We start from the raw sequence: 21,704 nt of genomic DNA on the forward strand, positions 1-21,704 counted from the left end.
ATAAACGTGTAAAGATTCAAATGGAGCTGTTTGTCCTGACAAAGCTGCAGTTCTCAAAGTCTCCTCTAGATGCTGCCAAAGTACTAAAGTTACAACAGGCTGATGACAAAATAAGACCAAAAGTATATTTTAAGACTCCATAAGAGTTATTGCACAGGGTTTCCCTCCGTGATGTAGCAGGGGCCCATCTTACTGTGAGTTTAGAGACTATTTAACTCTGCGACATGAGAACTTAAGACAGGAAACAGACTAAATGCAACATTGAAGCAAAGCTACATCAGCAAAACTATTTTAATTCAACTTATTTTGCACTAAAGTGTTTTAATTCAAAATGTGACATCACCGCTGTCCTTAGTTATATTACACTGGAAAAGAGTGAGAGATTTAATAGTTTATGGTTTATTCCAAAGCTTTATTTTTTCAAAACTTGACTCTTACATGAATAAATGTGAATATGATTTTCTCTTGCTGCTGCTTCATATCAATGGAACAATCTAAAGCTGCTGCACTCGACATATTGAGCTTTATTTCATGACGGTTGTTGAACATATGAACTGTGATAATTGCTTTTATTTCTTTCATATTCCATGATTATGAGCTGCACTGTAAAAATGTTTTGAAGAACATGATTGATAGAAATGATTGTTGATGTTGTGAAAGCACAAACATGAATAATAATAATAATAATATGGCCATAAAGTAAGTCAGAGGCAGCTTTAGTGGCCCTTGGATCTGGACTTCACATTTGACCTGAAGAAGAGGACAGACGAGTGTGGGAGGAGCCAACCACACGTCCAGGAGTTCTGATTGGACGAACGACACAGAGCGGGACTGAAGAGGACATCGTCTGAGCTCAGATGGGACATTGGGGTTTCATTGTGTTTTCTACTGAATATTGAGTTCAATAAAACAAAGTAAACTTGACCTGTGGCTCCAGTCGTTCTTCTGGCTTCTCCAGCTCGTGCTGTTTTCTCCTCTTTCTGACTCTAGTCATCGGACCAACTTTATTATTATTACTACAATGCAATATTACAGAGCCATGAATCTGTTCTGACCTGTACCTGGCCACACACCGTTTTAAATGTGATCGTTTCAATGGAAATGGAAAAGCAAAGAATACATTTAGACTACACTAGTGATATAATGTCTCTCAGTGTGTGGTCACGTCATCAAATTAGTACAAAATGAGTCACATCTTCTTTTAATATTCAAACAAGAGTCAGTTTATCATTGTTTTCTCCATTTGGTTCTTCTGCTTTTGAGAGTTTTGAACTTATAGCCGTGAGAAACTCTCTTAAAGCGTGTGTTCTTTGTGTGTTTTAGGAGTTACATCAGTGTCATTTCAATAACTGACTCTGTTTGACATGAAGCGCTTATTTACTAAACTTGACTATTGTTTTAATCTGATGTAACTCAATTAAAGGTTATTTTCTAGATGTTGTAACAAATTATGGGCCTAAAAGGTTTGAATTATTAAGAGGTAAATGTTGATGATTTATGGATGCACTGAACACATTTAATATGACATGATTTGTTGTTGACTCCTCCTTGAACCGACACCTTAACGTGGTGGAGGGGTTTGAGTGCCCGAATGATCCCGGGAGCTATGTTGTCGGGGGCTTCATGCCCCTGGTAGGGTCTCCCAAGGCAAACAGGTCCTAGGTGACGGGTCAGACAAAGATCGGTTCAGAAGCCTCTTATGACGACGACACAATCAAGGCAGTTTACATCGCCCGGATCGGCGTCACCGGGGCCCCATCCTGGAGCCAGGCCTGGGATGGGTGCTCCATGGCGAGCGCCTGGTGGCCGGGTCTTACCCCACGGGGCCCGGCCGGGCACAGCCCGAAAGAGCGACGTGGGGCCGCCCTCCCGTGGGCCCACCACCCGCAGGAGGATCCATAAGGGGCCGGTGCAGAGAGATCTGGGCGGCAGTCGACGGCAGGGGCCTCGGCGACCAGATCTCCAGACACAGAGACTAACTCTGGGGACATGGAATGTCACCTCGCTGGGGGGGAAAGAGCCTGAGCTTGTGCGGGAGGTTGAGCGATACCGACTAGATATAGTCGGCCTCACCTCCACGCACAGTTTGGGCTCTGGAACCCATCTCCTCGAGAGGGGCTGGACGCTCCACTTCTCTGGTGTTGCCCGCGGGGAGAGGCGGCGGGCTGGTGTGGGCTTGCTGATAGCCCCTCAGCTCAGCCGCCACGTGTTGGAGTTTTGTGGCGGCCTACGGGCCGAACAGCAGTGCAGAGTACCCGGCCTTCTTGGAGTCCTTGGGAGGGGTACTGGACAGTGCACCGACCGGGGACTCCGTTGTTCTACTGGGGGACTTCAACGCCCACGTGGGCAATGACAGTGACACCTGGAGAGGGGTGATCGGGAAGAACGGCTTCCCCGATCTGAACCCGAGCGGTGTTCAGTTATTGGACTTCTGTGCTAGCCACGGATTGTCCATAACGAACACCATGTTCAAGCACAAGGGTGTCCATCAGTGCACGTGGCACCAGGACACCCTAGGCCGGAGGTCAATGATCGACTTAGTTGTGTCATCAGACCTCCGGCCGCGTGTCTTGGACACTCGGGTGAAGAGAGGGGCAGAGTTGTCAACCGATCACCACCTGGTGGTGAGTTGGATCCGCTGGCGGAGGAGGAAGCCGGACAGACTTGGCAGACCCAAGCGCATTGTGAGGGTCTGTTGGGAACGTCTAGTGGAGCCCTCTGTCAGTAGGGTATTCAACTCGCACCTCCGGGAGAGCTTCTCCCATGTCCCGGGGGAGGCTGGGGACATTGAGTCCGAGTGGACCATGTTCTCCGCCTCCATTGTTGATGCGGCTGCTCGGAGCTGTGGTCGCAAGGTCTCCGGTGCCTGTCGTGGCGGCAACCCCCGAACCCGGTGGTGGACACCGGAAGTAAGGGATGCCGTCAGACTAAAGAAGGAGGCCTATCAGGCCACTCTGGCTTGTAGGTCTCCGGAGGTCATCGACGGGTATCGGCAGGCCAAGCGAGCCGCGGCTCGTGCTGTCGCAGAGGCAAAAACCCGGGCCTGGGAGGAGTTCGGGGAGGCCATGGAGGAGGACTATCGGTCGGCACCAAAGAAATTCTGGCAAACCGTCCGGCGCCTCAGGAAGGGGAAGCAGTGTCTCACAAACACCGTTTACGGTGCGGGTGGAGGCCTGCTGACCTCGACTGGGGATGTCGTCGGACGGTGGAAGGAATACTTTGAGGATCTCCTTAATCCCTCAGTCACGTCTTCTGAAGAGGAAGTAGAGACCGGGGACTCGGAGGCTGGCTCATCCATCACCCAAGCTGAAGTCACTGAGGTTGTCCGCAAACTCCTCGGTGGCAGGGCTCCGGGGGTGGATGAGATCCGCCCTGAGTACCTAAAGTATCTGGATGTTGTAGGACTGTCTTGGTTGACACGTCTCTGCAACATCGCGTGGCGTTCGGGGACCGTGCCTCTGGACTGGCAGACCGGGGTGGTGGTCCCTCTGTTCAAGAAGGGGGACCGGAGGGTGTGTTCCAACTACAGAGGGATCACACTCCTCAGCCTCCCGGGTAAGGTCTATTCCAAGGTACTGGAGAGGAGAATCCGACCGATGGTCGAACCTCGTATTCAGGAGGAGCAGAGTGGTTTTTGTCCCGGTCGTGGAACACTGGACCAGCTCTATACCCTCCATCGGGTGCTCGAGGGTTCATGGGAGTTTGCCCAACCAGTCCACATGTGCTTTGTGGATCTGGAGAAGGCTTTTGACCGTGTCCCTCGGGGTGTCCTTTGGGGGGTGCTCCGGGAGTACGGGGTCCGGGGCCCTTTGCTCAGGGCTGTCCGGTCCCTGTATGACCGGAGCAGGAGCTGTGTTCGCATTGCCGGCAGTAAGTCAGACCTGTTCCCAGTGCATGTTGGACTCCGCCAGGGCTGCCCTGTGTCACCGGTTCTGTTCATAATTTTTATGGACAGAATTTCTAGGCGCAGTCAGGGGTCGGAGGGGGTCCGGTTTGGGGACCACAGGATCTCATCTCTGCTGTTTGCAGACGATGTTGTCCTGATGGCTCCATCAAACCCGGACCTGCAACATGCACTGGGACGGTTTGCAGCCGAGTGTGAAGCGGCTGGGATGAGAATCAGCACCTCCAAATCCGAGGCCATGGTTCTCGACCGGAAAAAGGTGGCTTGCCCTCTCCAGGTGGGTGGGGTGTCCTTGCCCCAAGTGGAGGAGTTCAAGTATCTCGGGGTCTTGTTCACGAGTGAGGGAAGGATGGAGCGTGAGATCGACAGGCGGATCGGTGCAGCGGCTGCAGTGATGCAGTCGCTGCATCGGACCGTTGTGGTAAAGAGGGAGCTGAGCCGAAAGGCAAAGCTCTCTATTTACCGGTCGGTCTACGTTCCTACCCTCACCTATGGTCATGAGCTTTGGGTAGTGACCGAAAGAACAAGATCGCGGATACAAGCGGTCGAAATGAGTTTCCTCCGCCGGGTGGCTGGGCGCTCCCTTAGAGATAAGGTGAGGAGCTCGGCCACACGGGGGGAGCTCGGAGTAGAGCCGCTGCTCCTCCACGTCGAGAGGAGCCAGCTGAGGTGGCTCGGGCATCTGTTCCGGATGCCTCCTGGGCGCCTCCCTCGGGAGGTGTTTCAGGCATGTCCCACCGGGAAGAGGCCCCGGGGAAGACCCAGGACACGCTGGAGAGACTATGTCTCTCGGCTGGCCTGGGAACGCCTCGGGATCCCCCCGGAGGAGTTAGAGGAAGTGTCTGGGGAGAAGGAAGTCTGGGAGTCCCTGCTCAGACTGCTGCCCCCGCGACCCGGCCCCGGATAAAGCGGCAGAAGATGGATGGATGGATGGATGGATGATTTGTTGAGACTCTTATCCAGACATAAAGTTCTGACACGTTCAGGATGTTATTGTGAACGCTGTGCTTTGCCAAATGACCTGAACAGGAATTGAACCAACAACTTTTCACGTTTGTCCAGCAGCTCGTCCTCAAAAGCCTCTGTTGATCCAGTTGTCGTGAACTGATGTGAACATTCTGAGCTCAAATGTGGAAAAAACACTATTACTATCAAATGTACATGTTACACATTTACATATAATACGTCATAAGGCGCTGGTACAGCTGGCAGCCCGGTGTAAACGCTCTCTCTTCTTTCTCACACTTATTGTGCTTTATCTCCTATATTTTGTAGCGTTTTTCGTTGCGTTCGTTGTGTTGTTGTGACGTGAGCTAGCTCCGAGCGAGCCCACCAGCCCCCCCCCCCCCCCCCCCCCGCGCCCTCCGGCCGCGCTAAAGTACGGCGTGTCGTCGGTACACGTTTATGTACACGTTTATATGAAAGAGGAACTTCACCAACGATTGGGACACGCACTGGAATCGCTTTAAATTAACTTGTTTTGACTTTATTCGGCTGGATTGAGTGTTTTCGTCGTGTCGTTGCGATGTGTCTTGGCTCTGAGTCCCCCATCTCCGGCCCCGCCCCCCGGCCGGCGCCGTACCGCGTTTACACAAAGGAGAAACTCATGAAACTGCGGAGAACAGTCGTCTTACCCGGAGATCGTCACGTTATCCCGGCGGACATCCTAAGGAAAACGCAACGAGGCAGACGGGCTGGACGTAACTCCGAGAGAAGAGAGGGACAAACAGGAAGTTGGTTCCCGCCGTAGTCATGGGTAACGTGAGGTCCCTTCAAAATAAAATGACGGAAATAGCGAGCCTCATGCGGTCCCAGAGGATTTATAGGGACAGCAGCGTCTTGATTTTCACAGAGACCTGGTTAACAGCAGAAATGCCAGACTCTATTGTAGGTTTGGACAATTTTCATCTGCTGCGGGCGGACAGAACGAGAGAATGCTTGAAGAAAAGAGGAGGCGGTCTGGCGGTGTATGTGAACATGAGCTGGTCCAAACCCGAACACTGCACAGTGAAGGAGCAGCTATGTAGCAAGGATATTGAACTATTGGCTATTGGCATGAGGCCATACTATCTGCCCCGGGAGTTCTCACATGTGATTTTGATCGCAGTCTATGTGGCCCCGTCTGCCAATGCTGAAAATGCTTGTGAAGCACTGCTCTCCTGCACTTGTAGGCTGCAAACACAGCATCCACAGGCTCTCTTCCTCATCTCTGGTGACTTTAACCACGCTTCTCCCTCTTCTGTTCTACCAACTGTGGTGTCCCGTGAGGTGAGGATGTGGTCTGCTGAGAGCGAGGAGGCTCTGAGGGACTGAGCTTTATGACCCACATGGGGAGGACATCAACACCATCACAGAGTGCATCACGGACTACATCAACTTCTGTTTTGAGAACATTGTTCCCTCCCGGACGGTGCGGTGTTTTCCAAACAACAAGCCATGGATTAACCGTGAACTGAAGGCTCTGCTGAAGGAGAAGAAGAGAGCCTTCAGGTCAGGGAACAAGGAGGAGCTGAGGACTGTGCAGAAGGAGCTGAGGAGGAAGATCAGGCAGGCTGAGGCCGGCTACAAGAGGAGGATGGAGGAGCAGCTGCAGCAAAAGAACATTCAGGGAGTGTGGAGGAGCCTGAAAACCATCTCGGGCTTCAAAATCCCCCCTGCCCAGACAGAGGGGGATCTACAGTGGGTGAATGATTTAAATGCTCACTTCTTGAGGTTTGATCGGTCACCCGCCCCTCCCCCTGCACAGCTGCATGCTCCCTCTTCCACAGCTGGACAATGCCCTGCATCTGTTCCTCTTCGCTTATCTGTCCCGGACCATCGGCTCCCCACTTCGCCTGGACTCACCCATCCCCCCAGCACACATTCCCCCTGCCAACCACTGACTGTCACAGCAGCACAGGTGAGGAGTGAGCTGAAGAGGATTAAAGTGAGGAAGGCAGCAGGACCTGATGGCATCAGCCCCAGGCTCCTTAAGTCCTGCGCAGATGAACTGTGTGGAGTTATGGAGCATGTCTTCAACATGAGCCTGAAGCTGAGGGTGGTACCACAGGTCTGGAAGACCTCCTGTCTGGTACCTGTGCCTAAGACACCGCGCCCCAAAGACCTCAACAGCTTCAGGCCAGTGGCTCTCACGTCCCACCTGATGAAGACACTGGAGCGGCTAGTCCTGGACCACCTCCGCTCCACCGTGAGCTCAGCCATGGACCCGCTGCAGTTTGCATATCGGTCTGGCATCGGAGTGGAGGACGCCGTCATCTCCCTGCTGCACTGCTCTCTCTCTCACCTGGAAAAGCCTGGCAGCTCTGTGAGGATTCTGTTCTTCGATCTTTCCAGCGCCTTCAACACCATCCAGCCGCTGCTCCTGAGGGACAAGCTGGAGACGGCTGGTGTGGAGTATGACCTGGCAGAGTGGATCCTGGACTACCTCACAGACCGACCCCAGTTTGTGAGAGCACGGGACTGTGTGTCTGACACTCGGACCTGCAGTGTGGGGGCGCCCCAGGGCACTGTCCTCGCGCCCTTTCTCTTCACCCTTTACACTGCAGACTTCAGACATGACACGGACAGCTGTGTCCTGCAGAAGTTCTCTGACGACTCTGCCATCATCGGACTCATCACGGACGACGATGACGCGGAGTACAGAGGACTGGCGCAGGACTTTGTGGACTGGTGTCAGCGGAACCACCTCCTCATCAACGCGGGGAAGACCAAGGAGATGGTGGTGGATTTCCGCAGACGCCACCCCACTGCCCCCTCACCAGTGAACATCCAGGGACGGGACATTGAGAGAGTGACTCATACAAGTACCTGGGTGTTCATCTGAACCACAAACTGGACTGGACTCATAACACAGACGCACTATACAGGAAGAGCCAGAGTCGGCTCTACCTCCTGAGGAGACTCAGGTCTTTTGGAGTGACAGGGCCACTCCTGAAGACCTTCTGCGACTCTGTGGTGGCATCGGCCCTCCTGTACGGTGTGGCCTGCTGGAGCAGCAGCATCACAGAGAGGGAGAGGAGGAGACTGGACAAAGTCATCAAGAAGTCCAGCTCCGTCCTGGGCTGTGCTCTGGACTCGGTGCAGGAGGTGGGGGACAGGAGGGTCCTGGCTAGATTCACATCTATGCTGGACCATGAGTGTCGCCCCCTGCAGGACACTCTGTCCGCTCTGGAGAGCAGCTTCAGTGAGAGACTGATCCACCCTCGATGAGTGAAGGAAAGGTTCCGTAGGGCTTTCCTTCCTGCTGCTGTCAGACTTTATAACAAAAACTGTTAGTCCTGAACACTCGCAATACTGACCTAACCTAATACTGATGTGCAATTCTGTCATATGTGCAATTGCTGTTGGAATTCATGTGCAATTCATGTGCAATCTATGTGCTGTCGTGACACATATTCATGTGCAATTACTGTCGTGATCACATGCAATGGTATTTATGTATTTATTTATTTATTTGTCTATGGGAGTTTTTATTTATTTATAGGAGATCTTCTACTGAAAGTGTTTTTCAGACTTCCTATAAGTGATCTGTTCTTCTGTATCTACCTCTGTATCTACCTGCGTTGCACCAATGAAATTTTCCCATGTGGGACAATAAAGGAATATCTTATCTTATCTTATTTTTATTTGAAAGTAAATCCAAAATACATCCACAGAGTATTAAGTATTCTCTAACTCTAGGCAGCAGTAGATTAAGGCAGCAGTTTTAGATTAATATTTGTAATAGAAAAATACTTTATGTGCAATACTGTAATTCACAATTTCATTAAACACATTAAACTAATACATCTTTCTTTCATTGATTTGATTGATTCAAAAGTGATGAATTACAAATTAACTTCAGAAAGAGATATTAATGTAGCATTAGCCAAAAAACATAAGTGTTGTATTAAATTTGAGGAACAAATTCAAATACTTTTCTTTCTCATGGGAAACAAAACACAAATAAAACCATAAAATGAATAAATACACAAACACATTTATACATACAATGAGACAAATGTAACTATTAATACTTTGTCGGTGTCATTCGTTTGAAAATACTTGAGAGTGAGTCACTGCGAAATAAAAACATTGTCATTTTGGTTGAAAATTCTGAATAAAACTAATCCGACATATCACAAAATAACAAAATAGATTTTTCAATAACAACAACAAATAACATAATAAAAAAGATATATATAATAATACATAAATAATACAAAAATATATTTTATAATTTTCTGCTTTAAATGAATCAAACGCTGCTTTTGTTCCTTAACTTAAATGTTCTTTAAAAGTTGATTAGATGTATTAATACATCTAATTATTCAATAATAATCAAGAAAATACTTTCATCCATCTGGACCAGAACCTGCTCCACAAGAACAGTTTCTTTCCTCTGTTACTGGACTCATGAACACTTCTTAAACACTTTAACCATCATTTTATCTCTCACTGTTCACTTTCTACATCTGTAACTCAACTGTACATTTTGTGTACATAAAGCCTATTTTTACCCTATATTATGTACATATCATGCCATTTTGTATTCAGTGTTCAATGTTTTGTTGTTTGTGTTGCAACGCTAAAACTGGAAAACAAGTCATAAACTGTTCAGGAAAAACGCCAAAAATATTATGAATCTTGAGACAAAATGCTCGTCTCTTCAGATCATTCAAAGCGTCTCACGTGTCACTTTGGATCAGGATTCAGTGGTTGTTCTAAAAACGGAACTTTATTAAAATCAGAGTCGTGTTTTGTTCATCTTTTTCTGGACTAAACAGACTTTAAAACACATGACTGCAATAAAATGTCAAACTATTTCTGATTTTCAACAATAATACACACAACATTCTCTTTCTAGACACGTTCAGTCACAATTCTTCAACCTTTATTTGACTCATAATGTTAAAATAGTCTCAATGTACAACTAGAATATTGCACAACTACTTTACAATAATGATCCTCTTCAGTGTTGGAGAGTGAACAGTGTAAACCCATGAACACACTCACATCAAAAGGACCTGTTTTGTCATATTCATGTTAATTATAAGTGTGATGGCCTCTGTGTGTACATTTATACAGGTTTCTCCTTTTGTTTCCAACGGTTAAGATTAAACTCCAAAATCCTGATCTAATCACAGCCCCATCTCTCCTGTCACTCAAAGCAGATCAAAGTGAAGTTATAATTTCTCACCTTGAGTTTCAGGCTCTGCTTCATCTGGAGCTGAAATGAAGATGAACATTTCACAGTTACATTGATCCATTGAGTAATAAATACAGATCAGGCACATTAATATAATGTCAAGAAATTACACATGAATCAATGCTATTACTTAACAGTCAGAGAAAATAATTCAACTTAGAATATTAAACGGCACAGAAACGTCAGTCTTTTGTGTGGCTTGCAAGGGAGAGGAAGGCTTAGCCGAGTCAAGATGTTGTAAGCAACCTGAACGACTTTCCAAAATCACTCTCAGCGTTCCTCCCTCTTACAAGTCATTTTATTAAAATCACACATAGAAAAGAAGGCGGGTCACATTTCTCATTGGTCAGCTTCACATTAAGGCACTTGTCTTTTACGACTCTTTGGTATTATCTTTAGAGATAAAAACCTTGGTGAATGTTCTACCCATCTGGTCCCCAGGATGGGAGGAACATTCCTCACGGCTGCTTCTACACATCTTCGCACATGTTATTAGAAAAACATGCCTTTCCCTCCCCCCAGGCTAATGATGCAGATAACTTTTAACACACAAATATAATCATATATTTACATTTTATCACATATAACAACTGTTGTGAAGTACAAATGATCTCTTAATCAAAGTATCTGTTATTTTCATGAAGTGAATATTTAGTCTTGAAGTTGATATTGATGAGTATTTGAACAGTTTGGACTCCAACACTGTAAAAAGTGCTGCAAAGTCGACTCAGTGATGAACAGACCAAGAGATTTAAAGAGAGTTGTGATGTTGGCTCCTGTCGACTGGTTTTAAAACTAAACGTCTCGTGTGACTTTATGTACGATAAAACAGGAAGTTGAAATATTATGTCTTATTGTTGCACAGTAAAAGATGTTAAAATGTGTTACTTACGAGGAGGGACAGACATGGCTGAAAAAGAAGACAATGAAATGTTAAGTTTCATTTTAGGGCCGAATTTAAAACCATTTTTATACAAATGACATTTCATCTTACCTTTGGACCTTTTGTACACAACAAATACAACAGCGACCGAAAGAAGAACTACAACAAGACCTGACACTGCACCAGCGATGAGGCCTGTGAGCTTCTTGGCTGTTAAAATAAAGAACAAGATCAAACTATAAAACTACTGAAATGCAGACTTAAATATCTAGACACAACACATTTATTTGTTTGTTTGCTGGAAAAGGATCGGTCACAGTGTTAAAGTTGTCAAAAGTATCAAACATTTGAGATTAAAACTAGGACTTCCGGGATGATGACGTGTCAGTCTTTATTGTCTAAGAAAAACAAGAATGAAATGACAAGAGAACCAGGCTAGCACTGCTATTGTGGCACCAGCCACCGCACGCTCAGGCTCCACTGCCACTCAGACTATACCACGCCATGGCTCCAGCTCCAGATCAGATTCATCTGTGGAGGAGACTCGGTGCAGGATAGACCTGGTGATTATGGCGGCTTTACAGGAGATTACTGACAAGATTTCAAAGAGTGGACACAAAGATGGTGGAAATACATGATTTGAAATCCAAGAATGGCGAGCTGGACACCCGAGCCACAGCGGTCGAGGAGGAGGTCTCTGACCTGAGGGACACGTCTCTACTTTACAAACCAAAGTGGCAGAATTGACAAACCATTTGACATCCAGACGTCTCACCGTGGGACAATTTGGATCATCCAAACCCCAGGTCTCTGTCTTTAACAACTACTACAGCACAAGTGGTCAAGAAACATAAAGCTTTTGATCCGGTGAAGCTCGGCCTGAGAGAGAAGAACGTGGAATACACTGAGGGTCAATGTGAATGGAAAAATAAAAAGATTCACTACAGCAGAAGAGGAGTTGGCATTTTCCACTTAAAGACTGGATTTGGTCTGACATTCTCCCCCTTTATTTTTCTTTATTGCAATGAAAGTGACCTGGACTTTACTGGAGACGTGTGAGTATCTGACCAATGTGGGCCAGTGTGTTCCAACATTGGTTTGTGAATGTCCAAGTGAAAAATGAGGGCCTTTTTTAGCAAGAGGATGATCATCCCTCCTCCCTCTGATCTCTTATTGGATCGGTCTGTGGGCTCTGGCATGAGCTCTTTTTCTACATTTTGTTTGTTCTATTGTGTTCAGTTGTTGTAGTTCATATGTTTGTGTGTTGTATGTTGATCAGAGTTTTGAACACAAAGATAAAGATGGCAGATTTGTTCTGGTCAAAGGAACTATTAATGGACCACAATATGTAAAAATTATAATTGCTGTTGCCTCGGCCAAAAAGAAAGGCAGAAAAAAATTAAGGATTTGCAGAACAAACTGAAGCTGCTGAAAACAAAGATCCTCAAACGCTACAGGAGATTAAAAAGACACAGGATGTGATTAATGCCCTGACCTCACTGTGAGTGACATTAAAGTGCTCACCGTTGACACCGTTGACACCGTTGGTCCTGATCTTGTCCGGGTGCAGCGTGTTGGGGATGTCTTCCACTCCAGACATCTGAAATATGCACTCGTAGCGGCCCCAGTCCTCAGGTGGGACAGAGGACATGTCCAGGTCCACACTCATCTGGAAAGTCCCGTCGTGGTTGGGCAGTATCTCCCCGGGGTCCACGTCCTCGTACAGCTCGTCTCCGTCTTTGGTCCAGAACAGCATAGCTCTGTCGGGGTAGAAGCCTGTGGCGTGGCAGGTGACGGGGGCCGAGGGAGACTTCTGCAGGAAGGACACCAGGGGGAGCTCTAGAGCAGGCACAAGACACAGGCTCAATCACAGAGTTCACCTGGTTTTTAATGCTCAAGTTCAAAGTATTATCATCAGTCTTCAAAAGCTCAGTGCAGGTGAAATGAAGAAGCCCTAAACACAGTAACAGACTTCAGATCCAAACATGATTTTAAGTCTTTATTTTGTGTCGAATTGTCAGGGTCAGATTTTTATTTTTACTATAGGATGTTGTTTTCTAGCCTCAAAATTGTATTTAAGCTTCACAAAACATATAATCTGCTGTAAAATGTGAACTATATCTGAAGATAAAATCAAAAAAACTCAAAATTAAAACACAAAAATAAGGATTTTGTAACTTGTCCAAAATGAGTGTCATAATCCCAAATTGTGGTTTTCATTTGCCAAAACCACCATGATTTTTCATATTTTGTGATATTCTGAGCTTAATCCCAGTTTCTCCATTAAAATCACATTATGTTCCACTTCCCATTTGCCTCTGTTCCTGAGTTTAGTCTGTTTTTGTTCACAAACTTTTATATTCTTCTTTTCTACTTCCATTGAGCAATCGTTCCATTTATTTTTTATCAGGTAAATTGATTTTAAAGTTTATTTTACAGCAATAATAAACTGAAAACGGTTGGTAACATTCATAAAAAACATCTGTTTAACAACAAGTTTCTTAAAATGTCTTTGTAAAAATCTTGGTAGAGATTTAAGTCAAGCACAAAAAATTTATTATAAACTGTAAAAGTAAATATGACACTTATCTTTTTTAATATAACAAAACACTTTCAATAAATATTATCAGATCTATTTTCTGATTTTATATCACTCACTTCTAAACTGCAGCTCAATCATTAAACAATAACATCTAGAATTTAGAAAATATTGATGTTGACTGTGTAATTAAATACATATGATTATTTATACTGAGCGCCACCTAGTGAGACTAAACAGCCACTGCACAAGAGGCTTTATCAGCAGAAGACACTGGAGTTCAGGACCACAGAGCGCCGTGCATCTGCATCTTAATGACACAAACCACTCGATCAAAGACAGTGAGGAGGAGATTCTGAGCAGGACAAAAGATGAAGAGAAAGAGTTAAAGAGGAAAACTGTGTTCAAAAAGAAAGACCATCATTAAATCATCATCAAAAAACAAGAGGTTAAGATTGAGTTAAGATGTTCATAATGGCATTTTGAATCCCTGGAGAGGTCGACGCCCAGAGCATTCAGATGCTAATCAGTTACACAGTGAGGAGAGAGTGAGCCAGGGACAATGGGAGGCTAATGGCCCATTAAAGGACAGATAGTAGAGGCTAGTTTCTGGTGAAACCAATAACACCATTTATCAGGAGGTCCCGCCCAGAGGGCAGGGCCTACTCAGAGTAGGATAAATATCTGAGTTCTCGGTCTTGATTTGCAGATTGAGAATGACTCTCATCCAAGAGTCCAGATGAAACTGAATCTTTTTTCTACAATGGAACACTCCTGGACGAATGAGGGGTTACACATATTTATACTGACGTTTAAAAAATATGATTAAAGTCAATTTAGTGAATGCAATTATTTTCAATTATAGTTTTAAATATGAAAAACATATAGATTGTTTTATTGAACCTGTCAAAGCAGTTGTTTTGTTTAAGTTGATGTTTGTAACATGTCACCTTTCCTCTGGAGAACGCTCTGGCCATTTCGCACATGTTTCTTCAAATACTGGACACACTGGTTTTCAATGTAGTTTTTCACTCGAGCAGCTTCTCCAAACTTCTCCCACTTGAGTTTAGTGGCGATGGCTTCTGATCTCGGAGCCACAAAAGTCTCAGTCTTCAGGTCAAAGGCGATAAAGTCGTCTCCATCAAAACCAAACTGATAATATCCATTTGTCTCATTAGTCTCATCGTCCCATTCACAGCCGGACATCTTCTGGTGAATGTGAGAGCCTGAAACAAAAGAGAGGGTTTTAAGATGATTTTTTTTACAATTTCTGTTGTTGGACATGAAACTAGAATTAAGTGTTGTTTAATAATGTCGTCAGAGCTATTTAACTTCCTGCTTCCGAAGAGTGCAGACACTTTCTTGCTCGCTCCAGCTTGCTATCGCTGCATTCTTTCTTTATTTCGCTTTTTAATAATTTTTTGTATTCCAAACATTTTTGCTTATGACTTTTTCAAGTCAACCAAGGATTTTAAGAACATTTTTACAGTTTTAACGACATATCTGATGCCAGCGACATGTCCGGGAGAAGAAGGGAGAAGGACTGTGAACGCTGTCGGAAATGACAAGAAATGATTGAGCTGAAAACACGGATATTTATTTTGGAATCTGAAAAAGTTCTTCACGATACAATTCCTGTGTCAACCGGTGGTAAGAAGTCCACACTTTTTACAAGAAAAACTGCTACTTTCAACCTAAACCGCAGTGACTCTGTGTCGTTTCCAAAACTGTCTAAAAACCAGAAAGACCAGGCTGTTTCTTGGAACAAACTTGGGAACAAATTTGATTCATATTCCCTGTGAAAAGATAAAGCCCAGTCCCACTGAAACTCCCACTGAAACTAGTCTGAAACTTGCTGTGCTAAATGTCAGATCCATATGTAACAAATCACTCTTAATTAATCATTTTATTTCTTCTTATATCTTGATTTTATGTTTTTAACTGAAACATGGCTTGACAAAAACACAGGAAATGTAGTTCTGATAGAATCTGCTCCACCTAACTTCAAGTTTGAATCTGAAACACAAGAAAACGAAAAAGGGGGTGGAGTCTGTGCTGTCTTTAGGGATGCAATAATGACCCGCAGGTTGTCTTTTGGGGTGTTTTCATCATTTGAGTATGTATCCTTTAAAATGGAGCTAAAACGGTCTTCATCCATTCTCTTCATTGTTTTATACAAGCCTCCCCAGCACTGCCAAAGTTTTATTGATGATTTTACTGAGATGTTTCAGTCATATGCACAGACTTTGATGGTTTGGTCATTACAGGTGATTTCAATGTGCATGTGGATAACATTTGTGACAGAAACGCTAAAGAGCTTGATGCTGTCCTTGAAACCTTCAGTCTTACTCAGCATGTGAGAGGCCCCACCCACAGCAAAGGACACACTCTAGATCTCATAATTACAAAGGGGGTAAATATTTCAAATGTCAATGTGGTCGATGCTGCTCTGTCTGTTTACAACAGCTCATAGATTTCCTCTTAATAAACAACTCATTTGATGTTTTTCAGTCAGGTTTTAGACCTCATCACAGCACTGAGACTGCTCTTGTCAAGGTGACAAATGACATCCGCCTGAACACTGACACGGGCAAAGCCTCAGTCTTAATTCTGTTAGATCTGAGTGCTGCTTTTGACACTGTCGATCATGGGATCCTCTTACAGAGACTAGAGGACTGGGTGGGTATCACTGGCCCCGCCCTAAACTGGTAAAGGTCCTATGTGGAAGACAGGAAGTACTTTGTTGAAATTGGTAACTGTGTCTCAGCCCACATGCCCCTGACCAGTGGGGTGCCCCAAGGGTCAGTCCTGGGTCCCCTTCTGTTCAACCTCTACATGCTGCCGTTAGGTCAGCTGATACGCAGCGAAAATGTGTCCTATCACAATTATGCAGACGACACTCAGATCTATGTTTCACTGTCGGCAGGTGAATATGGACCAGTGGATTCACTCTGTCACTGCATCCAACAGATCAGTGTGTGGACCGGCCTCCTGCTGGTGCCAGAGTCAGTGTGTGGAGGCAAAACAACTTTCTCCAGCTGAACTCAGACAAGACTGAAATCATCATCTTTGTCCCACAGAAACAAAGAGAAAGTGTTAGCGGTCACCTCCAGAGTCTCGCTCTAAAACCTACAAACCAAGTTAGAAATCTGGGGGTAATAATGGACTCAGACTTGAACTTTAATAGCCACGTCAAATCAATAACATCAGCAGCTTTTTACCATCTAAAAAACATTGCCAAAATCAAAAATATAGTGTCTAAACCAGATTTGGAGAGACTTATCCATGCGTTTGTCTCCAGTAGATTAGACTACTGTAACGGCCTGCTCACTGGTCTCTCCAAACGAGCAGTAAAACAGCTGCAGTTCATCCAGGACGCTGCTGCTCGGGTCCTGACTAGAACCAGGAAGTATGATCACATTAGTCCTGTGCTCAGGTCTCTGCACTGCCCCCTGTGGCTCAGAGAATAGACTTTAAAGCAGCTCTGCTTGTGTACAAGTCTCTCCATGGCCTAGCACCAAAGTACATCTTGGATATGTTAGTGCCATATGAACCATCTCAGACTCTGAGGATCTCAGGGACCGGCCTCCTGCTGGTGCCCAGAGTCAGGACTAAACATGGACCGGCCTCCTGCTGGTGCCCAGAGTCAGGACTAAACATGGGCCGGCCTCCTGCTGGTGCCAGAGTCAGGACTAAACATGGACCAGCCTCCTGCTGGTGCCAGAGTCAGGACTAAACATGGACCGGCCTCCTGCTGGTGCCAGAGTCAGGACTAAACATGGACCGGCCTCCTGCTGGTGCCAGAGTCAGGACTAAACATGGACCGGCCTCCTGCTGGTGCCAGAGTCAGGACTAAACATGGACTGGCCTCCTGCTGGTGCCAGAGTCAGGATTAAACATGGACCGGCCTCCTGCTGGTGCCAGAGTCAGGACTAAACATGGACCAGCCTCCTGCTGGTGCCAGAGTCAGGACTAAACATGGACCGGCCTCCTGCAGGTGCCAGAGTCAGGATTAAACATGGACCTGCCTCCTGCAGGTGCCAGAGTCAGGACTAAACATGGACCGGCCTCCTGCTGGTGCCAGAGTCAGGACTAAACATGGACCGGCCTCCTGCAGGTGCCAGAGTCAGGATTAAACATGGACCGGCCTCCTGCAGGTGCCAGAGTCAGGATTAAACATGGACCTGCCTCCTGCAGGTGCCAGAGTCAGGATTAAACATGGACCTGCCTCCTGCAGGTGCCAGAGTCAGGACTAAACATGGACCGGCCTCCTGCTGGTGCCAGAGTCAGGACTAAACATGGACCGGCCTCCTGCTGGTGCCAGAGTCAGGACTAAACATGGACCGGCCTCCTGCTGGTGCCAGAGTCAGGACTAAACATGGACCGGCCTCCTGCTGGTGCCAGAGTCATGACTAAACATGGGGAATCTGTGTTTCAGTTTTATGCAGCTAAAATCTGGAACATTCTTCCTGAAGATGTGAGACAGGTTCTACTCTGACAATGTTAGAAATCTAAGATAAAAACTGTTTTGTTTAGCTGTGTTTGACTGAAAGGATTTTCTTTGCACTCTTTTCTTTTATGTCTTAAATTGTTTTGTGATTTAATTAGTTTAGACTGTGTTTCTGTAATTTCTTTGTGATTTTAATGCATTTTTCCTGTTGTCTGAAGCACTTTGATTTGCCTTGTGTATGAAATGTGCTCTACAAATAAACTTGGCTCGCCTTAAAAAAAATAATCAATATAACGTCAAAACAAATGTGTTTTCTCATGAACAAAATGGAGTTGAAAGAGAAGACAGAAAATAATTATCATAAAATACTGAACTAATGAAACATATATTAATAAAATATTTAAAATATTAATATAAAACAGGAAACTCAAAATTAAAAAAAAAAAAAAGTAAAAAGTGAAATCAGACAAACCTTCAGTCTGGTTGAGGCGGCGTTTTACTATTTCAGCGTTGGCCTTGAACAAATGATGATTAATTAAACCGATCTGAGTCTGTTTGTCCCAGTACTGAGGGTCGTCCTCTGTGATCTTCTTCATCCACTCCTGTTTAGGCTCTGCTCTCTGTGTGTCACTGTCATAATGATCGATCTGGAGCCCATCCACATAACCAACAGAAATGTATTCTGGGAAGTTTTTCACACCATTTGAAAAAGTTTGAAAATACATCAGAGAGTGAGTCACTGCGAAAGAAAAACATTGTCATTTTAGTTGAAAATACAGAATTAAACTAATCTTACACATCACAAATTAATATAATAGATTTTTCGACAACAACAACAACAAATAATAATAATAACAAATGTAGGTTTTATAATTTTCTGCTTTATATGAATCAAACGCTGCTTATGCTCCTTAACGTAAATGTGTTTTAAAATTCTATTAGATGTATTAATATATTCAATAATGATCAAGTAAATACTTAATACAATCATTTCAAAGCAACTTAAAAACATTTTAAATTATACGTTGTTTTAAATCATGTGAGTTCTCTCTTTTGTTTTTCTGTTCCGAATCACACATGGATTTTATGTTTTTAACGTTGTCATTGAAATAAAACAAACAGAACAAGGCCAAACAAACACTGACAATTACTAAGGATTTTAGCTTAATTTCTGTAAAACTAAAGCATTATTGAGCAAATAGATTTACCGGTAAAAAGAAGATGTAAGTGCATTGTGATCAAACTAAACGATCAAGTACAAATCTGAGGGAGATTATTACATGTCTTTGTCCAAATTACACCATCAGTCCCTAAACTTATTTCAAACGTGGATCTCAAAATAGTTCTTTATTTATTATTTATTGATAATTCCTCTCAGTAGTTTGAATGAATTAACCATGTGCAATAACCTGTAAATAAGAGTGTTCTATTTTGTTTTTATTCGGTTTACTTACCTGCTAATAGTATTACCTAGTCTTGTGCTAGCTATTTTTACTTTATTTTATTTTATTATCATTATCATTATTTTATTAATATTATCTGATTTTTATCTTTATATTTTTATTTATCCATTTTTTTTTATTTCCCCCCTCCATTCCCTATTAAGATAGGAGAGGAGTTTTGTTAATAAGAGTTTTTTGTTTTGTTAATAAGAGTTCTATTAAAGGTGGTATGGACGATTTTTTTCAGCAAATTTTTGATCATATTTCCTGGTGGCGTGGATAAATCATTTGTCCTGCCACGTATCAATCATAAAACGCACCTACCGCTCACCTGCAGCCGCGTCAGGCTCGTCCCCACGTTTCCGCGTGCCTAAGCACATGGATCTATCATAATATAGTTCCCTCAGTGTACGAGGCAAAATGAAGACGGAGAAAGACAGTTCGAGCTGACACAGAAGTGGACAGAAATCTACGGGAGACGAGAGATGCGATGCGCTCCGTTGCGCTAATAAACAAACGCACGTGTGTGTTGTATCAGTCGCACGGGGGAGTGGCATGTGCACTTCCGCCCGCGTTCTCAAATCGCCGAAAAATCGTCCATACCGCCTTTAAGAGTGTGTTTCTGAAACTTCTTATAATCTGTCCTTTCCTCCTGTTTCTACTGCTGTTTCTACCCCTCGTGTGGATATTAAAGGATTATTTTATCTTATATAGCTTGGATTTTTCTACTCAATGTTGTCTAAGGTCGTTTTAAACCAGATATCAACATCATCTGTTGTTGTAGAAAAAGGTTCAGTTGTAGTCATCATCATCATCATCATCATCTGAAAACGAAAGTAATTCTTTAGTATCAAGATGGCTGCCTCGGTGATTCTCTTTTCTGTTGTTTGTGTTGCAACAGACCAGCCATTCCCAACATGTTTTGACCATGGGTTTTGGTTTTGACAGATTACTTCCTTACTTCTTTAAAAGGTCAGCCCCGCCCGACGTCCAGGACAAGTTAATATTTCTGTGAATTTTGTTTATCCACAAATGGCAATAAACCCTATTCTGAATCCGATTACTTTCTTCTGAATCGACCTTTACTTTTATATTTGGGCATTTCATTTGTATTATAAATCAACATAAGAACACAAGATAAATGAGTTTGCTCACCTAATTCTGCATCGTGTATAAACAAGACTGCTCCAAGAAAAGAGACCAAAAGTATCATATTTAAAACATTGTAGACGTTTTCAGAAGTGTTCATTTCCGCAAAGACGGAGGCAGAATAATGCGGTTTGACTGAACTCTGTCACAACAACAGCACCAGCATAATAAGATAAGAGCGATCACTGAAGCACATGTCTTCCGCCCCAGAGTCGACCAGAATCCACTTCCACTTCCACTTTTTTTTGGCGGGTGGCACCAACGTTAGGTGCATTTCCGCCCCTGCTGTGCTGGAGTGTGGGTCAGAGTATCTACACTTATGTATCTACACCTCAAATTCTATTGATCAGCTTTGTTTCCCTTAAGAATCTTACTAAGTCATTGCATTCCGTGGTTTTCAATATATTTTTTAAACTTCTTCTCTGTTCCTGATCAAATGCAGCTTAAAAACCTCCCTCTTTGCCTCAAACCTGCTGCATTGTAAAAGGACATGTTCCACTGACTCACTTTCAGCTCCACATCCACACAATCCTGAAGGATGTTTCCCCACTAACATTAACGTTTTATTTAACCTTCCTCCAAGATATTACCGTTTGCCATCCTGGTTTAATCCTTTCCACGTTTCCCTACTTCTGACAAATTATCCGAACTATGAATTTTGGCCAATGCTCGGACCATAAGCTTCGCCTTCTCCACATTAGACACAGCAGTTACTTCCCCTTGTTTAAGAATTGCATATGTCCTCTCTCTTCTAATCCCTCTCATCTTTCTAATCATTCCCCACACATTTCCCAGAGGAGTTGTCCTGCCTGTTGTGTCGCAATATCCTCTCCAACTTCCCTTTCTTGCCTGTTTAATTACTTTCCTTACTTGTGCCTGAGCTCTTTTATATTCTAGTAGCTTCTGGAAATTGTGTGTTTTCTCCAACTCTCTGCGACTTCTATTTCTCACCTTTACTGCCTCAGTACACTCCTCTGTCCACCAGGGGCAGCCTCAGTACACTCCTCTGTCCACCAGGGGCAGCCTCAGTACACTCCTCTGTCCACCAGGGGCAGGCTCAGTACACTCCTCTGTCCACCAGGGGCAGCCTCAGTACACTCCTACTGCTGCTCCTCCTGATGCTCCTCCTCCTGCTCCTCCTGCTGCTCCT

The 21,704-nt window shown here is 44.5% G+C and overlaps 1 protein-coding gene across 1 annotated transcript; it reads right to left on the minus strand.

Annotated features, from left to right (window-relative positions):
- Positions 1-9,947: 9,947 nt before the first annotated feature.
- LOC140371080 (class I histocompatibility antigen, F10 alpha chain-like) lies at positions 9,948-20,723 on the minus strand. The gene is made up of 7 exons (XM_072458376.1): positions 20,561-20,723; positions 18,436-18,702; positions 14,464-14,739; positions 12,499-12,813; positions 11,086-11,184; positions 10,984-11,001; positions 9,948-10,112 (listed from the first exon to the last, which is right to left on the minus strand). The coding sequence occupies exons 1-7, from the start codon at positions 20,652-20,654 to the stop codon at positions 10,069-10,071; spliced, it is 1,113 nt and encodes a 370-aa protein (XP_072314477.1). The 5' UTR covers positions 20,655-20,723; the 3' UTR covers positions 9,948-10,068.
- Between the last annotated feature and the right edge of the window lie 981 nt (positions 20,724-21,704).

Source organism: Eucyclogobius newberryi, unplaced genomic scaffold, assembly GCF_026437365.1.
Source record: "Eucyclogobius newberryi isolate DKJ021-1_F unplaced genomic scaffold, fEucNew1.0.hap1 SCAF_21, whole genome shotgun sequence".
Taxonomy (NCBI): Eukaryota; Metazoa; Chordata; class Actinopteri; order Gobiiformes; family Gobiidae; genus Eucyclogobius; species Eucyclogobius newberryi.